Below are 24,992 nucleotides of genomic sequence, written 5' to 3'. Positions count from 1 at the left end.
TCCATTGTCAGCTTCTCCCTGGTGGGGTGAAAATAAACATCGCTGTTTTCTCACAGGGTGATTGTCCCAGTTAAGGAGATGTTAATGTGTTTAACAAAGGGCCAGGAATCTTTATTTATTCAAAACAAACCGAATATTTATTGAGCGTCTATTATGTGCCAGGTACCTTAGGATGCTGGGGATACGGCACTAATCAAAGTAAATACAAATCTTTCCCCCTGTGCAATTGATAGTCTCATGGTGAAAGCAGATACACAGCAGACCAAATAAATACCTACAAAATATGTTAGATAGTAAGAAGTTCTCTAGAGAATAAATAAAGTGAGGAGGGAGGCAGGGAGTATGTGGGGGAGTGAAGGGTTTGTTTGCAAGTTTACAACGTTAATAGGGGAATGCCCGTGAGAAAGTGACATCTGTCTAAAGACCAGATGGCCAGAATCCAGGGGAATTCTCAAAGGAAGAGTCTGCCAGCCAGCATGAAAAACAAGCACGTGCAAAGGTCCCGAAGGGGGAGCCTAATGGAGTTGCCGGAGAAGGTGGAAAGGCCAGCGTGGCCGCAACGGAGAGAGAAAAATGGTCAGGAGATGGGGCAAAAAGCGAAGGGGAGGGTTAGAGACCAGATCCTTAAAGTCTTATAGGCAGAGAAAGAACTCTATTTAAAAAACAAAACGATTCTTGCTATTTTACTATCATGAGCGACAAAAACATATCAGCAAGTCAGATTCTTGAAGGACTTGACAGCAGCTCCCCGGACTGTGTAACGGGCTTGTAGCCACTATCTTTGGGCTTGAGGACCGAAAAGGAGACGGCGCGCCAAGGGTCTGACAAAGCAGCGGGAGCCCGGGAGGGGACCGTCCAGGCGGTCCCAGGCCAGCCTTTTCCAAGTCAGCCACTGCCCCCGCATGTACGCCTGGGCCTCCAGGTCCTGCTCCTCGTCTGGGCGCCCCACAGAAACTAGGACGCACACAGTCGCAGCCCCCAGCAGCTACCCAACCAGACGCGTCTAGCCGTAATCCCCACGCTCGCCTCCGGGAGGTGCTGGACTCCCGCCTAATCGCCGCCGGCGCCGCTGAGGCTTCTGGGAATTGTAGTCCCGGCTCGCCGAGCCCAAACGCACTTCCGGGTTCGGCCAGAAACGCAGCCATTGTCCCGGGCGCGGGTGCTGCTCTCGCCGCGCACCTGGGTTCGGATGTCAGCCGAGACGCTCTGCGGATGCTGACTAGGGGAGGGGACCGAACTAACTTAACCCGAGTCTGTCGTGTGCAGAATCGGCGCAGGGGGTTGCTTAGCCCGACCTCGTCCTGCCGCAGAGCTGTACCGGGAACTGAAGCTGGTACAGGCCGGGCCTGGGCCGCGAGCCCGTGGACGCCCAGGTCGGTGAGGGGCGGGGCGGGGCGGCGCTGGGTGTCCCGTGCGCGCATGCGCAGGGCGTAGGCGGGAACGTGGGGTTGGGAGTGTTGGGTGGGCGACCTGGGACCTTCGCGGGCGGCGCTTCAGCCTCGGGTCCGCGAAGTAGGTGGAGATACTGGTGCAGCTGCAGATTCGGGACTGAGGGCATGAGCGAGTGCTTGTTCGGGTAGTGCTCTTGTCCCAGGCCTGAGAATGCCCAGGTTGGTGAAGACAGGCCATATGCAGGGATGTGGGGAAAGCCCGCCTTCCCCTCCTCCAGTGCCAGGCCGGTATAGTGCAGGATGTGAGGACTGAAGCCTGGGTTGATAGCAGATTTGGAGGAGAGGGACTGTGCCACTATCCCTGTATTTTGAGTAGGAAGCATGAGATGGGAGGTGAGATTCTGGGCCATTGGCTTGGTGACCCGGGGGCTCCCTGAGTGGTGGAGAGACCAGGTTTGAGTTGCACATTCTTGCTGCAGAAGAGGCAGTGCTGCTTGAGCGAACCCTCTGAGAATCGTTGATGGGCTGCATACTCCTACCTTAAAGGAGGGACCAGGGCCGGGAGGCGGGTTCTAGGCGGAGCACTCCCTGCACGTGCTGGGGCGTGGGGTGTGTTTGAATGGGAAGTAGGAATTTGCACTGGTGATCCTGGGACCCAGGTAGGATAGCGCAGGGCTCTAGGCCATTCAAGTCTGGTGGAGACTTTGGGTTGCAGGTGCAGGATTGGTCCACGAAGGACAGAACGGCAGCAGCTGCATGAAATTGACAGCTGTTTGGTAAGGAAGCAGGGTGCCGCGAGCATGAGCACAAAGTAGGCGTTCCCAGAACCTTTGCTCAGGGCCTACTCTGCTTGCAGGCACGAGAATGCCCAGGTTGGTAGAGGGACAGTCTGGGCTGCAGATTTGGACCTGGAGGGGACTGTACTCTGTGGCACCCAGGGGCTCACATTTGGGCTGGAGGAAGCAAAAGGGCCCAGTTCCCATGAGAGCTGCTCTGTCATGAGCTTGAGAACCCCCAGACAGTAAGTGCACAAGTCCCGGGGCTGACTCTGGAATTCTTTGCTCAAGCTACCGTTAGGGTGTTCTGATATTCTGGTGTGCGAACAGGCAGTGGGGCAGGTGACGCTGGAATCCTCCAGAGGCTCTTGAGTACTTGAGGTATCCCGGGTATTGTGGTGCAGATGCAGCTTCTCATCTCAGGAGCAGGGACTGCACAGTACCCTTGGGCTGGCGGAAGGCCCAGGTCCCGGATGCAGATTCTCGGTGTGAGCCTGCTCTGTGTTGTGCCAGCAAGAGGAGGGAACCGAGGAGGGCGGCCCCGTGCAGTCGCTGCTGGAGCTGCAGGTTCTGGTCTTGGGACGCCTGGCATTTGGGCAGAATGGGGAGACATGGGTGGTCCTAGGACTCTGGTACTGCCTGAGATGCCCAGGCGAGTGGAGGGAGCACCTGCAGATTTGGGGTTGCAGAGGATTAGGGCTGCTCCATGTCCCCTTGTGCGCGCGCACGTGCACACACACACACACGGGTATTTGGACTGGAAACAGCCTGGAGGTGGGGATTAGAGGGTGCTGGGTTCTTTGTGCAGGGGGTACCCTAATCACAGCCTGGTGGTACCCAAGTTGGTGGGAAGACAGGATCTCCCTAAGCAGCAGGTGCCCAGAAGGACATTTGGGCAGGAATCTGGGCAGGTGTGGCTCACGTAGGGGCCTGTGGATGTTGGTGGAGGAAATGGTGTCTGTGCAAGTTCAGCCGCATTGTGAGCCCACACTATATTGTTGGAGTGAGAATCCGGTGGGGGTACGGGGGTGTGGGTGAGAGGGAGAGATGCTAAGATGGTGTGTGGGCTGGGATTTGCCAGGGCTGTTCTAGTCTCAGACCCAGAAATATCGAGCTGGCACAAAGATAGCCGAGGTCCACGTTCTGGGCCTTGGAGGGGGTGGCACGTGCTGGGGTGTGTCAGGAAGCTCCCAGGCCCACGCCCGCTCTGCTGCTGATTCAGGCCTGAGGATACCCGTGTTGGTGGAGGGACCAGGTCTGAGCTACGGGTTCAGGGCTCAGGCGGGTTTGGGGCTGGGAATCCGGCTGGGGCTGTTCTGGTAGGGGCCAGTGGAGCCCAGAATGGTGGGGGCACCATGCCCTAGGTGCAGCCAAGCTCCATGCATATGCTTGGTTATTTGAGCAGGAAGTGGGAGGTGATTCATGACAGGTTGTGAGAGGGTCAGGCCACATTAATGGAGGGGTGGGATCCTGGGAGGGGTGGGGCTGTGTCACCAGCTTCACGCATTCAGTCAGGGAGTGTGATTCTGGGTGGTCAATCCCAGAAGCCCTGCTCCTTGCCCGAGGAAGGGGTGCTGGTTTAGGGCTGCACATCCAGGTCCTGGCGGGGAAGAGCGCACACTAGGTGGTCCTCGGTGTGCTGGGCATTTGCGAGGATCCCAGAACCCAGTGGGGCAGGGAGGGACTGACGTGTACTGCCAATTTTGGTGGAAGGCAGAAGGCTGTGTTTGGGCATGACTTACAGTTAGGGCGTCCAGAGGCCTGGCATAGTAGTGGCACACCAGGTTGGGGTTGCAGAGTCTTGGCCTGGGAGAGGGACTGAGGGACTCTAGCTGCATGCACAGCTTTTCAGGCAAAAACCTCTAGATGCAAGCTTGCCACAGGGAGTGCGTCCTGGAAGCAGAGACTCATCCAGGGAGGGGGGCGCCACGGTGAACCTGGGCCAGGATGCTCTTCTCAGGGCTTCTACCCTTGCAGCTCGGGACCCTCAGGCCTCTGCCTGTGCCTGGAGGAGAGCATGGAAGAGCGGGATGAGAAGCCCCCAGAGCCCCTGAAGACCTGTGCGCAGGTGAGTGGAACTTCCCTCCCTCAAGGAGACCCAGAGCTTAGAGCTTGCTCCTGCCCAAGCCTCACAGCCCAACCCTGCAGGCGTGGGAGCTGACCGGCCCTTCTTTGCAGTGTTTTAGGGGTTTTTGGTCTCCCCCGACTTGATACACTACATTTTAGGAGGTTCCCTGCATTTCCTCACCCTTTTAACCCAGATCATTCTTCCCCGGAGGAATTTGGCACCCTGTATCAGAGGCTCTTCGAGTACTGATTCCGCTGTGGCCAGCAGCTCTCAGTTTTGCTTGGGAATGAGTAATGGGAAAAACTGTTTGAGAATGTGCCGTGCAGCAGGAGTGTTAAAGAGTTATAGGGAGGCCATGAAATGCAATATGCTGTGGCCAGTGACGTGATAATGCATATTTCCTGATGCACAAAGTTATGTAGGATCTGTGCTAAGTAAATAATGTTTAGAAATGAGCATCTTTTTTTTTTTTTTAAAGATTATTTAGAGAGAGGGAGAGAGAGCACATGTGAGCAGGGGGAGAGGGAGAGAGAGAATCCCAAGCAGACTCTGTGCTGAACATAGAGCCCAACGCAGGGCTCGATCTCACGACCCTGAGATCACAACCTGAGCCGAAACCAAGAGTCAGGCACTTAACTGACTACACCACCCAGATGCCCCTAGAAATGATCATCTTTTTTTTTTCTTTTTAAATATTCATTTATCCCAGGCAGACTCCGTGCTGAGCATGGGGCCTGATACAGGGCTCGATCTCATGACCCTGAGGTCATGACCCAAGCTGAAAACAAGAGTCAGATGCTTAACTGACTGTACCACTCAGGTGCCCCCAGAAATGATCATCTTTTTTAAAATATTTATTATTTTTTAAAAGATTTTATTTATTTATTTGTCAGAGAGAGAGAAAGACAGAGCACAAGCAGGGGGAGCAGCAGGCAGAGGGAGAAGCAGGCTCCCCGCTGAGCAAGGAGCCCAGTGCAGGACTCAATCCCAGGGTGTTGGGAGAGATCATTGTTGTTTTTTTTTTAAAAGGGATGTAGTTTGTGTGTGTATAGAAAATGTGTTAGAAGACTGTAAATATGCCAGTTAACAAAGATTATGTGCAAGTTACACCCCAAGCGACTTTATGTTTTCATTTACTTATCTATCATTTTCTGCTTCTGTACGGCACATTTTAAGGTAAAGAAATCAACAATTTAAAGCATTTCCCTACAACAAATATTCTTTGAAAACATGTAACTTCTTAAAAATGTTCAGTTAGAATTTCACCTCCCCCTTCCTAAACGGTTCAATCCTGAAGCCATTAGGTGGGGCACAGCTGGGCAGGGGTCTGCGGTTGAGGGAGGGCTCCCTCCGGTGGGTTGAGGAGGGTGTCCCTGTGGGGGGGGACTAGTGACCAAACAGGGTGAGGAAGGTGGCATCGAGAGAGCCCAAGTGGGGTGAGGTGAGTGTCCGTCTGGGGGAAGGGGATCTGCTTTGGGGTGACGGAGCCAGAGCAGGTGAGAAGGGCATCCACAGAGGGGACAGCCCAAGTGCCGTGAGTCTGTGCAAAAAGTGGCCCATGGGGTGTAAGATGTACACCCATGTCAGGGTTGGGGGCACCTCACAGCGTGGTGCGTCACAGCTGAAGCAGGATGAGGTTATCAACTAACGAGGGTCGCCTAGAGTGGGGTATCACAGCCCGAGCCCAGGTTGGAAGTCGAGGGCATCCACACGGAGTCCCAAGTCCAAACCGCATGAGAGTGAGTCCCTGAGAAGAGGCCACCTGTCTGCAGAGTCCGAGCCCGAGGAGGGTGAGGAGGGCCCCTTGGCCAAGTCCAGGTGGGCCGAGGGGCATCTGTGTGGGAGAGGGAGCGGCAGTGGGGATGGGAGACGAGTGACTCACAGGGGCGTTGGTCAGGTGAGTAAATATAATAAAGGTCATGGGAGCAGGGTTCTCAGTCAGATGTGGCAAGAGGAACAGTGGAATGAACTTTAGTGTTCAGTGGGGATTGTGGGGACTGATGTGGCTCGTGGTTTTTAGTAGATGTAGCTGTAGAAATACGTAGAGGTGTGTGTGTGTGTGTGTGTGTGTGTAGAGACCTACACACGTATACTCCTATTTCGATCCACTGTCAGGGCCTAGGAGCAGTGACGTTCTGATACCAATATGCCCGCCTGGTGCCCAGATTTCCACCTCTTGCCCCAGAATTTATGGGCTTACTGTAAATGGATATTTAGTGTTCCATGTTTGCGGTTACAAATAGCACTGCTGTAAATGTTCTTCTGTCTGATTCCCTGTACAGTTGACCCTTGAGCAATGTGGGGATTAGGGACACCGACACCCTTTATAGTCGAAAATCCATGTCTAACTTTTGACTCTCCCAAACCTTAACTACTAATAGCGTACTGTTGACCAGAAGTCTTACAGATAACATAAGCTATCAACTAATGCCCATTTTGTAACTTTTTTAAAAATTGTATTTATTTATTTGAGAGAGAGGGAGGGAGCATGGGCAGGGAGAGGGGTGGAGGGAGAAGCGGACTCCCCGCTGAGCAGAGAGCCTGATGTGGGACTTGATCCCAGGACCCCAAGATCACGACCTGACCCGAAGGCAGACACTTAATGGATTGAGCCACCCGGGCACCCCTACATATTTTCTATCTTATATGTATTATATGCTGTATTTTTATAATAAAATAAGCTAGAGTAAAGAAAATATTACCAAGAAAATCATAAAGAAGAAAAAAATACATTCACAGTACCATACTGTATTTATCAGAAAAAAAATCCAGTTATTAACGGATCCACGCAATTCAAGTTGGTGTTGTTCAAGGGTCGACTGTACGCATGTGCAAGAGGTTTAGAGGGAGTGATGCATTTAATTTACATAAGTACATTCACACTTTGTCAAAGCTACAAGTAAAGCATGCTTCGATTGTGACCATTGGCGTTCTACTTTAAGCTAGTGACTTTGGGTATTTTTCTGGGAACCTTCGTAGTCCTTTTGCCATTTTTTTCTCTGTTACACGACTGAACTAGCCATCTGTTCATTATAATTTTTACTTTCATCGCATATTGCCTAGCCAGTGTAAGTAAGGCCCCGTGGGAGGTGCCAGGGAGCAAGATGACCTAGTTCTCACAGACAGAAATGCACTTCTTGTATATTCCAAGGCTACGCAGGAGAGAGAAACATCTTCCTTCTTGTATTAGTCATCTGTGGTTTCATACCCCAAAGCTCAGCAGCTTAAAACAGGCAACGTTTATGATCACACATAGTTCTCAGGGTCGGGGCCTGGGAGCAGCGTGTCTGGGTGTTTCTGGTGCTCAGTGTCTCCGACGACGGTAATTTGCCGTCACTTGTCAGCCCAGGCTGCTCTCTTCGGAAGGCTTGACTGGGTAGGAGGACCCCCCTTGCCAGCTCACTCACGTGGCTGTTGGCAAGAGGCCTCAGTTCCACACCACACAGACCTCTCCCCAGAGCTGCACACAACACAGCAGCTGGTTTCTCCTGGAGCAAAGGACCTGAGAGAGAAGAGAGAGAGAAGAGAGGGAGTGCTTAATTGCACACAGCCAAGGTGGGAGCCACAGTGTCTTTTATCATCGGATTGCAAAAGTGACACAACATCACTTCTTTTTTTATTTTATTTTTATTTTTATTTTTTTAAAGACTTTATTTATTTATTCGACAGAGATAGAGACAGCCAGCGAGAGAGGGAACACAAGCAGGGCGAGTGGGAGAGGAAGAAGCAGGCTCCCAGCGGAGGAGCCTGATGTGGGGCTCAATCCCATAACGCCGGGATCACACCCCGAGCCAAAGGCAGACGCCTAACCGCTGTGCCACCCAGGCGCCCCTGTTCTTTTTTTAAAGTTTGATTGACTGATTGATTTATACGAGAGAGAGAGCATGGTGGGGGGATCAGAGGGAGAAGCAGACTCCCCACTGAGCAGGGAGCCCGATGCAGGGCTCGATCCCAGGACCCTGAGATCACGACCTGAGCCAAAGGCAGACGCTTAACCGACTGAGCCACCCAGGCACCCCAGCATCACCTCTTCTGTAATCTGCTAGTCACATAGACTCAGCCTGGTACCTGTGGGCAAGGACTACATAGGGTGTGAATGCCAGGAGGGTCGGGATCATTAGGGGCCATCTTGGAAGCTGGCTAGCACACTTCTCAGCTCTGAATGTCCTAATTTTAGTCATTATCAGAAGATGCACCAGTACTTTGTTTGGGCTGATGGCTCTCAGTTACAGCCCCGGCAGGGAGAGAAATCAGGGGAGCCCAAGTCTTGGCGCTCAGTGAGGGTTGTCAGTCCAGTGAGCCAGCGTGTTGGACGTCACCTGGGAGGTTTCAATGACTTACACATTGGAAGTAGCTGGGCCAGGGAAGGCCGTGCCTGCCTTCGGGGACTGAGACCAAAACCCTGCCGTGCAGGTGGCAGAGCCTCACCTGTCCCCTATCAGTGTCAACATGCAGAGTTGCTCTTAAGTGTTCTCATCATCCAAAAAAATCATGACTGTGTGATGTGCTGGACATGTTAACTAGCTTGTGATACTCATTTCATAGTGTCCACATATCTAAACCACGTCACGTTGTTCACCTTAAGTAGATAGTTTTCGTCAAGCGTACCTCAGGAAAGCTGTAAAGTAACTAAATAAATTGTTAATAGTGGGGGGGGGAAAGGCTTTTAATTTCATTCATATACCCCAAACCCTGCTGTGTGTCTAATCCTGTCAAATTCAGGCAACTCACATTGTGCGCCTACTCAGTACTGAGAATACAAAGATGAGAAATACACAATTCTTTTTTTTTTTTTTTTTAAGATTTTATTTATTTATTTGACAGAGATAGAGACAGGCAGCGAGAGAGGGAACACAGGCAGGGGGAGTGGGAGAGGGAGAAGCAGGCTCATAGCAGAAGAGCCTGATGTGGGGCTCGATCCCAGATTGCCGGGATCACGCCCTGAGCCGAAGGTAGACGCTTAACCGCTGTGCCACCCAGGCGCCCCAGAAATACACAATTCTTTACAGCACCGAGCTCGTGACCCAGGGAAGAGGTGTAGAAATGGAAGCAAATAATACAAGGAGAGTGATTTTATTGTTACAGTAAAGATCCGATAAAAACAGCTAAGAAATCCTAAGGGAAGAAGAGATGAGACTTTGTGCTGTCCGGGAACGCTTCCTGGAAGAGAGGGCCTACATGATGAGACTTCGAGCGGTGGGGTAGAGGAAAGGGGTGGAGTTTGGATCAGGCAGTTGGTGCTTGGGTCATCTCTGGTGAACTTCATGGACTTAAACAAGTTTACTAAATGTTATTACCATTAATCTCTGCATTGCTGAAAGAGACATATTACTCCTCTCTCCAAAAATGTTTAGGTAATTGGGGACCTAGGGTGGCTCAGTCAGTTAAGTGTCTGACTCTTGACTTTGGTTCAGGTCATGATCTCAGGGTTTTCGGATTGAGCCCCACATCGGGCTCCCTGCTCAGTGGGAGTCTGCTTCTCCCTCTGCTCCTCCCAACCCACCCCCTCATGCTCTCTTTCTCTCTCATATAAATAAAATAAATATCAACCACTTTTGCAGCGAGGGAAGACTTGTTTGGCATTGTCGCACATCAGGAATGTGATTTCTCTCCGCAGCTGAGTTTCCGTGATACACGAGTCAAAACTTCTTGGCTCCCTTGGACCATCCGTTTTGAAATTTTGAAGTTGTTATTTTGGCCTTTGAGTTTGGTTTCTTCATTCCTGTTCTTTGGCACCCGGAGCTCTTTGGTAATGCCCACGCGGCCACTGCAAAGCACTTTAAGCATCCTGCTGTTTGCGCTGGGCAGTCATGCAGGCAGCTTGTCCGCTGAGCTTTCTCCTTGGGCCTTCTTTACGATGAGGCAGCTGCAGCGCACAGAGGAGGGGAGGCGGGGGAGGCGGAGAGGGAGCGAGAGCTCGGGCATGTGGGTGCAGCACTGCAGGGAGGTTGTAGCAATGTAAACCCCCATTGAGGGGGTATGATGCTCTTGACTGATGGGCCACCAGGGTGGGAGTCCTTAGCAACGGGCAGAAGAAACAGTCCACGCGGTCGGGATTTGGGTTGCAGAGAGCAGTCTGAGTGACTAAATAAATATAAAGAGGATAATGGGAGCTGGATAAGGTACACAAATGGAGAGCTGGAAGGCTAGAATCAACTGTGTTGTTGAATTGTAATTGGAGGCGTGAATTTATAGCCTCTAATATATACAGAGAAGTAGTTACAGAAATAGAGATTCGATATTATCTGATTTAAAGAGGCGAGCATCTTTTGGTGTATTCATTGGCCATTTTATTTCTTCATAGGTGAGTTGCATGTGCATTTTCTTCTGTCCCTTGCCATTAAAGGCACCTTTTTAACTGATTTAGACCAAGCCTTATAGTATGGATTCTTACGGATGGTGCCTTTGTCGTGTGTGGTGCTTTTTGCCAAATGTTTTATGAAGTTAATTTTTGGACCTTTTTCTTAATGATTCTTTGGTCGTGCTGTATTCCTGTTTTATTTGCTTATAATTCTGTGATCCAGTAATTCCGACAACATGGTTGTACAGTTCTTTTCACCCACATAGTGTCTGGAGTCACTCAGCTCCGTATAGCTGGGAGCCGGGCTGGCCTAGAAGATCCACAAAGACCTCATGCCCACGTCCGGTGCCTCGTAGCCCCTCCAGATGCCCCCTGTCTCTCCACGTGGCTAGCTTGAGCTTACCAATGGGAGGGAACAGAAGTTTTGTAGGTGGGATGTGTTAAAACAGGTGGTTTTTCAAATCCGGGCCTACTCACAGTGGGAATTTTGAGCCACGACCTAGCTTCCTGGTTATTTTCCTTTTGCTCATCTGTTTTGCTTTCTCAGGACTCTCTCCTTCCTCAAGAGATTATCATCAAGGTCGAGAGAGAAGATGCTGGGTCACTGGCCCTTCCGTCTCAGGTGAGTTGGCCTCTCTAACATTAGGGCTTGTACATGGTTGGTTGGTGGCAGGGACCAGGTTGAAGTGAGCTGGGAGGTGAGCAGAAAGAGAGGAGACGGAGGTACAGGTGGACAACTTTTACAAAAACTTAATTAGTTCTCATGTCACGGATTGAAGAGAGTGATAGCTGTAAAGAGGTTTGAGGCTGAGGGCTTTTTTCCCCCCCTTTAAAGGATTGAAAAGCTTTGACTGTATTTCAGTGGTTGCAGAAAGAAGTAAGTGGAGAAAAAGAAGTTAATTAGGAGAGGAGTTAAAACGACAAAGCAGAGTCCTTGATTAGTGCCGAGGACTTCTTTCATGTGAACATGTTGGCTCTGCAGAGGAGGGAGGACCCGTACAGGAAGAAGGAGGGTGAGGGAATTCTTGGAATGCTTGGATTCTTCTTTGGGAGCAATCCGGTGGCTATCTGTTGGGCATGGGGCTGGGAATTGGAATGGAGAGGTACTTGACATGGGTAGAGAAGGCTGAAAACAATACTGTTGGATTTTGAGAGATAGGCAGCCCCAGTAGGTATAACAGGGTTGCTGGTTAGTCCAAAAGGATCATTCTGGGGCGCCTGGGTGGCACAGCGGTTAAGCGTCTGCCTTCGGCTCAGGACGTGATCCCGGCGTTATGAGATCAAGCCCTACATCAAGCTCTTCCACTATGAGCCTGCTTCTTCCTCTCCCACTCCCCCTGCTTGTGTTCCCTCTCTCGCTGGCTGTCTCTATCTCTGTCAAATAAATAAATAAAATCTTTAAAAAAAAAAAAGGATCATTCTGAGATAGTGACTACTGACCACTGATAGTACTCTACCCAGCTGCTCTTGTGAGTTTTCTTTCCCAATGGTATTCCGGAACCTTTCTGTAGATCATACATAGATTGGCATTCAGATTTGTTCCTATAGCCAGGTACATTCAGTGAAAGCCCATAGGGCAAGGTACTGTTTGAAAGAGGATTTCTTAAAGATCAAATAGAAAGATTATAATGAACGATCCAGGGGCGCCTGGGTGGCACAGCGGTTAAGCGTCTGCCTTCGGCTCAGGGCGTGATCCTGGCGTTATGGGATCGAGCCCCACATCAGGCTCCTCTGCTGTGAGCCTGCTGCTTCCTCTCCCACTCCCCCTGCTTGTGTTCCCTCTCTCGCTGGCTGTCTCTACCTCTGTCGAATAAATAAATAAAAATCTTAAAAAAAAATAATGAACGATCCAATTTCTCTAATTGGAAAAATTAAGATGGAAAAGATAAAAGGGGCATTAAATGGGACAGAAAAGAATATAGACCAGTGGTTAGTAATAGTAGATACTTGAATTCAGTAATGTCCCTAAACCGTCAAAGAATGGAAAGAGTAAGGGAGAGCAGTCTGGTGTCGTAATCAGAGAGTTCTGCCTGTGTGACTTGAGAGGTGGAGTACTTTATGGTGATTTCAAGGTCAGGGGTCTCACCCTAAGAGTAGGGTACTGAGGAGCAATTCTAGGGGCTGGGAGCTGGGCTAGAACTAGGCGTTGATGGCTGAGAACACGTTAGGCAAAGTTGAGTATCCATCCCAGCCACTGACTTCAGACATATGTGTTAATTCTCTATGCTTCTAGCTGTTCACCTGAAAAAAAGGTGCTGCTACTAGTATTTTCTCTCAGGGACCTTGTGAGAATTCAATTGAATGATAGTTCATGCAACGTGCTTAGCTCTCAGCCTGAGAACACACAGAAAGTGCCTCATTAAAGTCAGTTAGTTTTAGGGGCACACCTGGGTGGGGCACTCAGTTAAGTGTCTGACTCTTGGCTTTAGTTCCTGATCTCAGGGTCATGAGATCGAGCCCCGCGTTGGGTTCTGTGTTCAGCATGGAGTCTGCTCAAAATTCTATCTCCCTAGGGGCGCCTGGGTGGCACAGCGGTTAAGCGTCTGCCTTCGGCTCAGGGCGTGATCCGGCGTTATGGGATCGAGCCCCACATCAGGCTCTTCCGCTTCGAGCCTGCTTCTTCCTCTCCCACTCCCCCTGCTTGTGTTCCCTCTCTCGCTGGCTGTCTCCATCTCTGTCAAATAAATAAATAAAATCTTAAAAAAAAAAAATTCTATCTCCCTCTCCCTCTGCCCCTCCCCTCTAAAATAAATAAATAAATCTTTAAAAAATAAAGTCAATTAGTTTTGTATTATTATCAGAGAACTCTACAAATGGATGCTAGAGACAGTGCAAGATGAGATAATACAAGTTCTTGAGGTAGAGGATAAATCCGAGGTATTATAGTTTTTCAGGGGATGGGGGTTAGTGTTCAGGTGGTTGGTAGGACAGAGGTCCAAGGAGTAAGGTAAACAGTGTGAGTTTTAGTGTAACTGGGAGGACACACACCTTCCACCTTTGATGCTGAGTGACCGTGAGCCTGCGGGGCCTACAGAGGAGGGGGTCATTGGGGGAAATGTAGGTTTCCACGAACACGGGGATATAGAGGGAACATTTGGTGATGATGTTGAAGCTGTAGGATTTCGTTATTTAGAAGTAGAGCGCCCAAGGACACAGTTGAAGGGCTTGGGAAGGAATTTTGAGGAATGAGGAGTTTGGCACAGGTGAAAAGAAGGATAGAGTAAGTGGAGATGAAAGTCGAGAAAAACCAGTATCCACACATTGAAGGGACTTTTCAAATGGGTGTGTGATAGGCCTGTGAGATTCAGGTGAGAGAGAGGACTTAGAATTCTGACCAAAAGTCAATTATTTTGATATAATACGAAGTCTGTTGATCCTATGGATTCACTCATTGAAATCATTTGCCAAATACGTATTTCATAACTACCGTACACAACGCTATGCTAAGCACTGGAGTTACAGTTACAAGCTATCACTACCTTACCCCTGCCCTCATGGATTGCGGCCCAGTGACAAAGATGACCACTATGCAAATGAACAGAAAGTGTGGTGAGTCTTATGATAGAAATCCGTGGAACTTTTGGAACATATAGCTGGGGGTGGAGTCGGAGGGAGGGGTGCTAATCTAGTTTGGTATTATTTATTTGACATTTGAATAAGCTTGATTTTTTTCCTTTTTTTTTTAAATAATAATATATTTTTATTATGTTATGTTAGTCACCATACAGTACATCCCTGGTTTTTGATGTAAAGTTTGATGATTCATTAGTTGCATATAACACCCAGTGCACCATGCAATACGTGCCTTCCTTACTACCCATCACCAGCCTATCCCATTCCCCCCCCCAGGCCCTCAGTTTGTTTCTCATAGTCCATAGTCTCTCATGCTTCATTCCCCCTTCTGATTACTCCCCCTTTCTTTATCCCTTTCTTCCCCTACCGATCTTCCTAGTTCTTATGTTCCATAGATGAGAGAAACCATATGATAATTGTCTTTCTCTGCTTGACTTATTTCACTTAGCATTATCTCCTCCAGTGCCATCCATGTTGCAGCAAATGTTGAGAACTCGTTCTTTCTGATAGCTGAGTAATATTCCATTGTATATAAGGACCACAACTTCTTAATCCAGTCATCTGTTGAAGGGCATCTCGGCTCCTTACACGATTTAGCTATTGTGGACAATGCTGCTATGAACATTGGGGTGCATATGGCTCTTCTCTTCACTATGTCTGTATCTTTGGGGTAAATACCCAGTAGTGCAATGGCTGGATCATAGGGTAGCTCCATTTTTAACTTTTTAAGGGACCTCCACGCTGTTTTCCAGAGTGACTGTACCAACTTTCATTCCCACCAACAATGTAGGATGGATCCCCTTTCTCCACATCCTCTCCAACAATTGTTGTTTCTTGCCTTGTCAATTTTTTGCCATTCTAAGTGGCGTAAGGTGGTATCTTAGTGTGGTTTTGATTTGAATTTCCCTGATGGCTAATGATTTTGAACATTTTTTCATGTGCCTGTTAGCCATTTGTATGTCTTCATTGGAAAAGTGTCTATTCATATCTTCTGCCCATTTTATGATTTGTTTATTTGTTTCTCTCGTATTGAGTTTGAGAAGTTCTTTGTAGATCTTGGATACCAGTCTTTTATCTGTAGTATCATTTGCAAATATATTCTCCCATTCTGTGGGCTGCCTCTTAGTTTTTTGGACTGTTTCCTTGGCTGTGCAGAAGATTTTTATCTTGATGAAGTCCCACAAGTTCATTTTATCTTTTGTTTCTCTTGCCTTTGGAGACGTGTCATGAAAAAGGTTGCTGTGGCCGATGTCGTAGAGGTTGCTGCCTATGCTCTCCTCTAGGATTTTGATAGATTCCTGTCTCACATCGAGGTCTTTCATCCATTTAGAGTTTATCGTTGTGTATGGTGTGAGAGAGTGGTCAAGTTTCATTCTTTTGCATGTAGCTGACCAATTTTCCCAGCACCATTTATTGAAGAGACTGTCTTTTTTCCACTGGATGTTTTTTCCCGCTTTGTCAAAGATTAGTTGCCCAAAGAGCTGAGGGTCCATTTCTGGAGTCTCTGTTCGGTTCCATTGGTCTATGTGTCTGTTTTTATACCAGTACCATGCTGTCTTTGTGATCACAGCTTTGTAGTACAGCTTGAAATCCAGCATTGTGATGCCCCCAGCTTTGTTTTTCCTTTTCAACAATTCCTTGGCGACTCGGGGCCTTTTCTGGTTCCACACAAATTTAAGGGCTGTTTGTTCGAGCTCTTTGAAAAATGTCATTGGTATTTTGATCGGGATAGCATTGAAAGTGTAAATTGCTCTGGGTAGCATGGATATTTTAACTATGTTCATTCTTCCGATCCATGAGCATGGAATATTTTTCCATCTTTTTGTGCCTTCCTCAATGTCTTTCAAGAGTGATTTGTAGTTTCTAGAATATAGATCCTTTACGTCTCTGGTTAAGTTAATTCCAAGATAACGTATGATTTTTGGTGCTATTGTAAATGGGATGATTCCCTAATTTCTCTTTCTTCAGTCTCATTGTTCGTGTATAGAAATGCAACTGATTTCTGAGCATTGATTTTGTATCCCGCCACATTACTGAATTGCTCTATAACTTCTAGTAGTTTGGGAGTGGATTCTTTTGGGTTTTCCATATGGAGTATCATGACATCTGCGAAGAGAGACGGTTTGACTTCTTTGCTGATTTGGATACCTTTGATCCCTTTTTGTTGTCTGATTGCTGTTGCAAGGACTTCTAGTACTGTGTTGAATAATAATGGTGAGACAGGGCATCCTTGTCATATTCCTGTTCTTAAGGGAAAGGCTTCCAGCTTTTCCCCATTGAGAATGATATTTGCTGTAGGCTTTTCATAGATGGTTTTTATGAGATTGAGGAATGTACCCTCTATCCCTATACTCTGAAGGGTTTTAATCAGGAAAGGATGCTGTATTTTGTCAAATGCTTTTTCTGCATCTATTGAGAGGATCATACGATTTTTGGCTTTTTCCTGTTGATAAAATCTATCACACTGATAGATTTGCGAATGTTGAACCACCCTTGCATCCCAGGGATGAATCCCACTTGGTCATGATGGATAATCCTTTTAATGTACTGTTGGATTCTATTAGCAAGGATCTTGTTGAGAATTTTGGGTGATTTTTTTAAAGGTTTTATTTATTTATTTGAGAGAGAGTGAGGACAAGTGGAGGAAGGGAGGAGGGACAAGCAGACTCCCTGCTGAGCAGGTAGCCCAATGCGGAGCCCGAACCCAGGACCCTGAGATCATGACCAGAGCTGAAGTCAGACACTTAACTGACTGAGCCCCCCAGGTGCCCCTGAACAAGCTTGGTATTAAAGGGACCTGTGTTGGGGCGCCTGGGTAGTGCAGTCGTTAAAGCGTCTGCCTTCGGCTCAGGGCGTGATCCCGGCGTGCCGGGATCGAGTCCCACATCAGGCTCCTCCGCTATGAGCCTGCTTCTTCCTCTCCCACTCCCCCTGCTGTGTTCCCTCTCTCGCTGGCTGTCTCTCTGTCACATAAATAAATAAAATCTTAAAAAAAAAAAATAAAGGGACCTGTGTTAAACAGTGAAGGGGAGTGTTTATTAAAAGGAAGTATGGACTGGAGCTTGAAGTTTGCATTGGAGCTTGGACAAGTATGAACATGCAGATCCACGTTCAACATAGGTGGCAGTATGCAAATGATATTTCTGAATCCCGTTTTGGGCTAATCGTGAAAACTTGAGGTTTCAGTGAAATGCATGGGTCCCAACTTAGAAAAATGCAGGTACAGCAGTATTTTGCACGGAGTTACCTGGGATTCAAGGACTTTGTCCCGTTCATGAACCACAGCTCAGGAACACTAGGTCTACTTAAAAAGCCTTTAGGGACAAGTGGCATAACATTCCCCGGCTTTGGCTGCCTTTGGATAAGGACAGATCACACGCAGCACTTTATTGGATCAAAATGCCTGCCCAGTAGTCTTGGAAATCGGTCCTTTCTATCTTAGAGGAGGCAGTCCAGGAGACCCCCCTCTACATGACAGTAACAACAGTGCGTCTCCTAAAGGCTCTACAGTGTAGCTCTGAGTGTGGACAAAATAGAACTGTCCTCTCAAGACTGAGAGTTCAAGATAAAGGTCACATTGGCTGTCAATTAATTTTTCAGAGTTCTCAAATCTAATAATCTTTGCTTAGAATTTTTTTTCATTTAAGCTTTAGGTAGTTAATATACAGTGCAATATTGGTTTCTGGAATAGAATTCAGTGATTCCTCACTTACATACAACACCAGGTGTTTATCATAACAAGTGCCTTCCTTGATAGCCATCACCCATCTATCCCATTTGCCAGCCTTTGGCTTTTTGTTAAGTGAGTTGCTAATAGCTTTTCATATAGTGTACAGTTAATTCACCAAACAACCCATTGAGTTGGGTATAATTAAGCCTAAGAAATAGAATTGAGATAAACTCACCTTAGAAGACAGATGGTCAGCTTGATACATATTTTTAAAATTCAGACCTTTTTTTTTTTAAGATTTAAAAAAAAATTTATTAGAGCATGAGCCAGGGGTGGGTAGAGGGGCAGAGGGAGAGGGAGATTCCCCACTGAGCAGTGAGCCCCACATGGGACTCCATCCCAGGACCCTGGGATTATGACCTGAGCTGAAAGCAGACACTTTACCGACTGAACCACGCAGGTGCCCCAACCTTTGCTCTTAATAGGTGAGAAAACCCATCTCTTTCCAAATCCAGTGTTCTTAACCTATACGTACTGTCTTTCATTAAGGCCTACATTTCATCTTCTATCTCACGCATCAGTAAAGTAAAGCCTATGGGCCAAATCTAACCCACCACCTGCTTTTGTAAATAAAACTTTATTGTAACATAGCCACACTCATTTGTTTATACATTTTCTGTGCCTGCTTTCTTGTTGCAGGAGAGCTGAGTAGTTGTGATAGAGACTGAATGGCTTGCAAAGCCTGAAATATTGACTCTCTGACCTTTGACAGAAAAGTATGCCGACCCTGTTTTGTTAGCTTCTTGGGAATTTGGAGGGAATTCCTAAGTGGGAATTTTAGATTCACCAGCGTAAAAATCAGAATAAACATTTTCTTCAAGGTGAACAAGAGAGCAAACAATTTATATCTGTTCTGACCCAGTGTTTCTCTTTGGGGTTGTATAAACAGGTCCAGCATCCAAAACCCAAAGGGGCTTATATAAAAGGGACCTGTACACCTTGCCTAGAATCCTTCGGACAGTGAGGACAGTTTCCAGGCCATCAAGTTTTCCTTCTTCTGTTTGTCGAACTTTTCCTCCTTTGTGAACGTCGGAAGAAAATGATGCCCAGCTAAGCGGGAATGTGTGTCCTATTTTAGGAAGGAGTGAACTTCAAAATTGTGACTGTGGACTTCACTCAGAAGGAAGAAGGCTCTTTGAACCCTGCTCAGAGGACCCTGGACAGAGACGCGATCCTAGAGAACCACAGGGACCTGGTCTCTTGGGGTAAGAATGAATGAAGTTTGTCTATTGAAATGATTCCAGTTGGTTACGAGCTATGGAGTTCAGAGGTCAGAATGATTTTGACCACACATAGATTCGTGTGTGCTTTTTATTCCCCAATGAAGATTTAATTTTAATTTGTAGGGTATCAAAGGCACAGATTCTTGGGTTTGAGCTTGTGCAGTCTTCATAGTTCCTAAAGGCCAAAGACAGGGACCAAATTCTGCAGTGATTTTCTTTGGTCTCCAGCCCAAACACCCTAAGTCTATATTGGTCCCTACGAGCTTCTCAAACCAGATGTAGTCTCCTTGGGGGAGCAAGAGGATGAGTATAAACATTTCCTAACATATATATCCAGGTGAGAAACACACACTTAGAAATCATTACAGGTATTGAAGGTTAATTTCAAAAATCCCCATAGGGCATGCTACATTTCTCCATCTCCCACTCCTAGTGGACTGTATACGTTGCCACTCTTTCCAGGTGTACTCTCTGTGCTTGACCTAGTAGACTGGCTTCTGCTTCTAAGCTAATCCCCATTCTTTCTTACTTGCAACCACAGGAATCCATCGGGCATAATAGCCCCTAAGGCATTTAGGGAACTTGGGATACCAGTGCCCTCATTCTTTGTCTTGGTTCACCAAGTAGTCTGCCCATGTCTTACTGACACGCCTCCAGAAATTCCTAGAAATGTACATACTGTTCTCTATTTCAGTGAACATGTGTCTAGCACTAAAGAGGGTAGAAAGGACTCTGGTTCTTTTGCTAAGATTTGCAAAGTTGTTTTGTTATTCTGTAGATTTTGTACAGGTGACCTAATTTTGGAATATGAAGATATTCGGCATCTAAAGTCTTTTTATTTAGAAACACTGAATTTTAATACCATGTTATTGTTGGGCTCTGGTACTTCTCTGCTTACTGTTCCATCCCACCCTTCTGTTTTCTTAATCCAGGTTATGGGACCATAGCTGAAAACAAATCCATATATGTTTTGCATATCTGTTTGTTAGCTTTTCCCCCAGTATTCCAACTCTAACATCGTTTGGCTAGGATGTTTTATTTTGCTTTCTTCTAGACTTGGCAACGGCACTTGGAAGGAGAGAATCAACATCAAAGCAGAACATTTTTGATGATGAACCATCCCATCGAGTGAAGTTAGAAAGGTTGACAAGAGATGATCCTTGGTTATCTTCGTGTGAAGAAGTTCAGGATTGTAAGGACCAGTTGGAAAAGCAACAGGAAAAACAAGAGAGACTTTTGAAGGAAATGGCATTTACTCACAGGAAAGCGGTTACTTATGAGACAGTCTATAAAAGTGATGAACTTGAAGAGAAGAGTGGTCTGGATTCCAGTCTTCTTTCACCCCAGATGATACCCATAAGAAACCATTTTCATAAACATGCCTCACATGTTAAAAAATTGCATTATAATTCTATCGTAAACACTCATGAGATGATTAATGACAGTGAAAAACTCTGTGAGAATAATGAACATGGAAACCCTCACCAAAACATTCACCTTATTCAGTTTACAAGAACTCAAACAGGAGATAAATCCTATGGATTCAGTGACAGTATTCAATCTTTTAGCCATGATGTACCCCTAAATATACATCAGAAAATGCACGCAAGAGGAAGATCCTTAGATTTTAAGGAATGTGGGCAAGTTTTGAACCACAGTATATCCCATAATGAACAACAGAGAATACCTGTTGAAGAGAGTCAATATAACTGTAGTAAAACCTCCCAGAGTTCATCCCTTGCTCAGAACATGAGAAGCCATTCTGAAGAGAAACCCTTTGAATGTAATCAGTGTGGGAAATCCTTCAGCTGGAGCTCTCATCTTGTTGCACATCAGAGAACTCATACGGGGGAGAAACCTTATGAATGTAATGAGTGTGGGAAATCCTTCAGCCGGAGCTCTCACCTTGTTTCTCACCAGAGAACTCATACTGGAGAGAAACCTTATAGATGTAACCAGTGTGGGAAATCTTTTAGCCAGAGCTATGTTCTTGTGGTGCATCAGAGAACTCATACTGGAGAGAAGCCTTATGAATGCAGTCAGTGTGGAAAGTCATTCAGGCAGAGCTACAAACTTATTGCCCATCAAAGAACTCACACCGGAGAGAAGCCCTACGAATGCAGTCAATGTGGGAAATCATTTATCCAGAGCTATAAACTTATTGCACATCAAAGAATTCATACTGGAGAGAAACCCTATGAGTGCAATCAATGTGGAAAGTCCTTCAGTCAAAGTTACAAACTTGTTGCCCATCAGAGAACTCACACAGGAGAAAAACCCTTTGAATGTAATCAGTGTGGAAAATCCTTCAGCTGGAGCTCTCAGCTTGTTGCACATCAGAGAACTCATACTGGAGAGAAACCCTATGAATGTAATGAGTGTGGAAAATCCTTCAACCGCAGTTCTCACCTCGTTATGCATCAAAGAACTCATACTGGAGAAAAACCTTATGAATGTAACCAGTGTGGGAAGTCCTTTAGCCAGAGTTACGTTCTCGTGGTACATCAGAGAACTCATACTGGAGAAAAGCCCTATGAGTGCAGTCAGTGCGGGAAGTCCTTCAGGCAGAGTTCATGCCTTACTCAACATCAAAGAACTCATACTGGAGAGAAACCCTATGAATGTAATCAGTGTGGAAAAACATTCAGCTTGAGTGCTCGACTTATTGTACATCAAAGAACTCATACTGGAGAAAAGCCCTTTACGTGTAATCAGTGTGGGAAAGCTTTCATTAATAGTTCTAAACTTATTAGGCATCAGGCAACTCATACTGAGGAGAAACCCTATGAATGTAACTAGTTTGGAAATCTTTAGGCCAGAGTATTTTTTTTTCCTTTTTCTTGCATTTCTTTCTCCTTCCCTCCATTTTTTTCTTTTCTTTCTTTCTTTCTTTCTTTCTTTCTTTCTTTCTTTCTTTCTTTCTTTCTTTCTTTCTTTCTTTCTTTCTTTCTTTTCTCTTCTATTCTCTTCTTTACTTTCTTTTAAATGTCAACCTTCTGTTATTGTGTACCTGGAAGTTTGTTCTGGAGAAGAAAGAAAAACAGTGAATCACATGTTTTACCTAATAATTTTTTATTAAAAAAGTCAAACTTGGCCTTTATGACACATTGCCACATAAGTAGTAAATATTGGCACTTTTCCTTGCAGAAAGCACTCTGACCTGAATCTGAGGAAATTACCATTAAATGGTCAACTTACTATGGAATGATTGCAAGTGAGGTAGACCTTTTTAACAATAAAGAGTAAATGAGAATGCAAACACTGGTGGGCTTGTTGTTGAGAAATTGGGAAATTGCTATAGTTATTGGAACCTAGACTGGAAAACGGTGTTTCAGTATCATTTTATGACATGATTTCCCCAGTAGCTACTTTGTAATCTGTTTTATTCAGCACTTTTTATTATATGTGAAGATTTTGTAAAGATTAGGAAAATGGCTATGATACGAAGTGGGGAAAAGTGCAGGCCAAGAGTATAGAACAGTAATTTGTGGAACCATTGTGATACTTGTGTATGGATCAGAATTGAAAGTGTTTCTGGGTGTATCTATTTGATTTTTAGGTTTATGCCTGGTTTTCTTCTCTTTTGGAATGTGTGCTGTTTTACTATAGTAAGTAATATAAGGAGTAAAAATTAGTCAAAAACAAAAAGTAAACCAAAGATTTCCATCTTTGACCATTTAGGAAAGGCTAGGTGGCTAGATAAGAGATCCCTCAGGGTTCTGAGATTTCCATTTGGATTACCTTGAACAGGTCACTCCTTAGGATTTGGATTCCCAGGGATTTTCCTCATTGAAACTATTTCCCTGGGAACGGGGAACTGGAAACTTAGGCCAGAAAGGGTTTTATATGAGGGATTGAGAGTATGCAGTCTGTGTGAAGGGCATATTTTTATATTTCCAAAGCAGTATAAAGGAGCTCTATTTTTAAGGGACCCCCTGCCCCCATGTAGTCTTGTCTTTTTTTCCTCTGGAATATGTTTCCTAATGTGAGAGTCTTCTGAGTGGGAGAGCACTATCATGGCTAAGTGCTCACCAACTAAATTAAGCTTGCAAGAATGATTTTAGGTGAGATTCGTAGCTATTTGTTGGTTTCTAAGATGTGGTTCACACATCTTTCTCTCCTTTGCCCCTAAATCATAAATTCTAATCCTATGGATTATCATGGGCCTGAAACCTCTGATCCTAGAGAGTTAATAACAAGTAAGCTGAGAGTTGAAATGGGACACCAGAGAAGAGAGATGAATTCTCTCGAGGAAGAAAGAGAAACCAAAAGTGACATCCGATAGTGGTTGCCCTCAGTAAAATTCTGTCCGCATAAGATGACCCTAAGCGGAGCCATCTCTCTGAGGAGTAAGCCAGAGTACAGCACACATGACAGTGATTGAATTTCTGGGGGAACAGTTGTTGATGGCTCAGAACTGGCTTCACATACACCCTGAGATCTTTAGTCAGTTGATGGATGCGGAGGTAGCTGAACAGCATGGGTTCTCCATCATTGCCTTTTGGGGAGAACATAAAATGGTGAAAAATCCTAATTTAACAATGGGACCTAGATAGGCTTCTTTCTCCCCAGATTATAGATAAAACCAACAACAGTGCTAGGACGATTTTTACTGAGTATGTCGAATCTTACTTTGAAGGCAAGAAGCCATTATTGTACACATGAGTATAAAGCCAAGTGGGCAAAGAATGAGGGCTCTGAATATTTCAAGTTTGGGAAGTGATTCATTGCAAAGTAAACATTGAAAATATTTCACTGAAAGTGTGAAATTTTTAAAACTGCAAAATTTTTGAAGTATGTGTGTAAGTGGTGTGTGTGTGTGTGTTTGTGTGTGTGTGTGTTTCTGGCCAGCTTGAATATGTGAGTTGTCTTTGTGCACTAAGTCATAAGGTTTATATCAGTTTCTCAGTGGGGATTAAGGATTGCCAAGTGTATTGAAATAAGATAGATTCAATTAATAAACAAAAGTGTTAATATGTATCATTTGCTCAATAATTTCCCTTGTAGGAAAAATATTCTTTTAATTTAAAGGTAGTCAACCAAAAATCCCTGTATCAATAATAAGTTGAAGGCATGCGACAACATGCCAAAAATATGTAATTAAACTTCTGAACCTAAAATTTAAGGTTAAAAAGGGGATCAATAGCTTGATTTTAATGACATCCATATGGCGTGTATATATGTATAATGACATACGTCCCTTGCATACAAATTTTTGTCTATGTAAAATTCACAAAAATGAAGCTGAACTTTGCCATAGAAGAATTGATAGAGATTTTACAAGCCAAATTTCTTTCACCATACTCCAGTAAAGTCAGAAATAAATGAAGAGTGACCAAAATGTTTTTAACTACCTAGATGTTAGGAAATACTCTTCTAGAACCAATTTTTCATTTCCCCCAGTGTTATTGAGATAAAATTAACATACAGCACTGGGTAAGTTTAGGGTGGAGAGCATGACCTGACCTACAAGTATTGTGAAATGATTATCACAGTTACCATGCATCATCTCATATAGATACAGAACCAAGAGGGTTTTTTGTTTTCCCTGCTATGAGCACCCTTAAGATTTACTCCCTAGCAATTTGCAAATATACCGAATAGCAGTGTTAACTATAGTTGTTCTATGTCTTCTCACACTCCTGCTCAGCCTTTACTGCTTTCGCACTCTTCCCACCTCATTTTGGGGTTTGATATTTCAGCTTACTTCTAGGCTTGAAAAGATAAATATATTTTATTGGATTTTTGTTTGTTTTGTTTTTAAGTTTTTTTTGGGGGGGGTTGTTTTGTTTTGTTTTTAGAGAGAGAGATTTCAGCTAAGAGAGGGGAGATCCAGATTTTTAAATACTGTTTTCAGATACACTTTTGTATTTCTAACTGGATTTTGTGCTCAATCAATAGCATCTCTTCTGTATGTCTTAACGTACCAA

At 45.6% G+C, this 24,992-nt stretch overlaps 1 protein-coding gene across 3 annotated transcripts; it reads left to right on the top strand.

Moving 5' to 3' along the window:
* The first annotated feature begins 1,046 nt into the window (after positions 1-1,046).
* On the top strand, positions 1,047-22,321 carry ZNF180 (zinc finger protein 180). 3 transcript variants are annotated; one of them, XM_026482116.4, is made up of 5 exons: positions 1,107-1,373; positions 4,145-4,235; positions 11,084-11,158; positions 18,918-19,044; positions 20,117-22,321. In XM_026482116.4, the coding sequence occupies exons 1-5, from the start codon at positions 1,213-1,215 to the stop codon at positions 21,859-21,861; spliced, it is 2,199 nt and encodes a 732-aa protein (XP_026337901.2). In that variant the 5' UTR covers positions 1,107-1,212; the 3' UTR covers positions 21,862-22,321. The 3 variants fall into 3 exon arrangements, with proteins under 3 accessions (XP_057170428.1, XP_026337901.2, XP_057170429.1); XM_057314446.1 differs by lacking the exon at positions 1,107-1,373 and adding an exon at positions 1,515-1,610; XM_057314445.1 differs by lacking the exon at positions 11,084-11,158 and having other exon boundaries at positions 1,047-1,373.
* The last annotated feature ends 2,671 nt before the right edge of the window (positions 22,322-24,992 follow it).

The sequence above is a fragment of the Ursus arctos genome, unplaced genomic scaffold (genome assembly GCF_023065955.2).
Source record: "Ursus arctos isolate Adak ecotype North America unplaced genomic scaffold, UrsArc2.0 scaffold_19, whole genome shotgun sequence".
NCBI classification, from domain to species: domain Eukaryota; kingdom Metazoa; phylum Chordata; class Mammalia; order Carnivora; family Ursidae; genus Ursus; species Ursus arctos.
This window is presented reverse-complemented; position numbering and strand designations above follow the sequence as displayed.

Excerpts from the sequence above, each read along its gene's own strand:
- ZNF180 (XM_026482116.4), top strand. The coding sequence starts at position 1,213 with ATGCTGACTAGGGGAGGGGACCGAACTAACTTAACCCGAGTCTGTCGT. Across the intron at positions 11,159-18,917 it reads CACTGGCCCTTCCGTCTCAG|GAAGGAGTGAACTTCAAAAT; the intron begins GTGAGTTGGCCT and ends GTCCTATTTTAG. Across the intron at positions 19,045-20,116 it reads CAGGGACCTGGTCTCTTGGG|ACTTGGCAACGGCACTTGGA; the intron begins GTAAGAATGAAT and ends GCTTTCTTCTAG.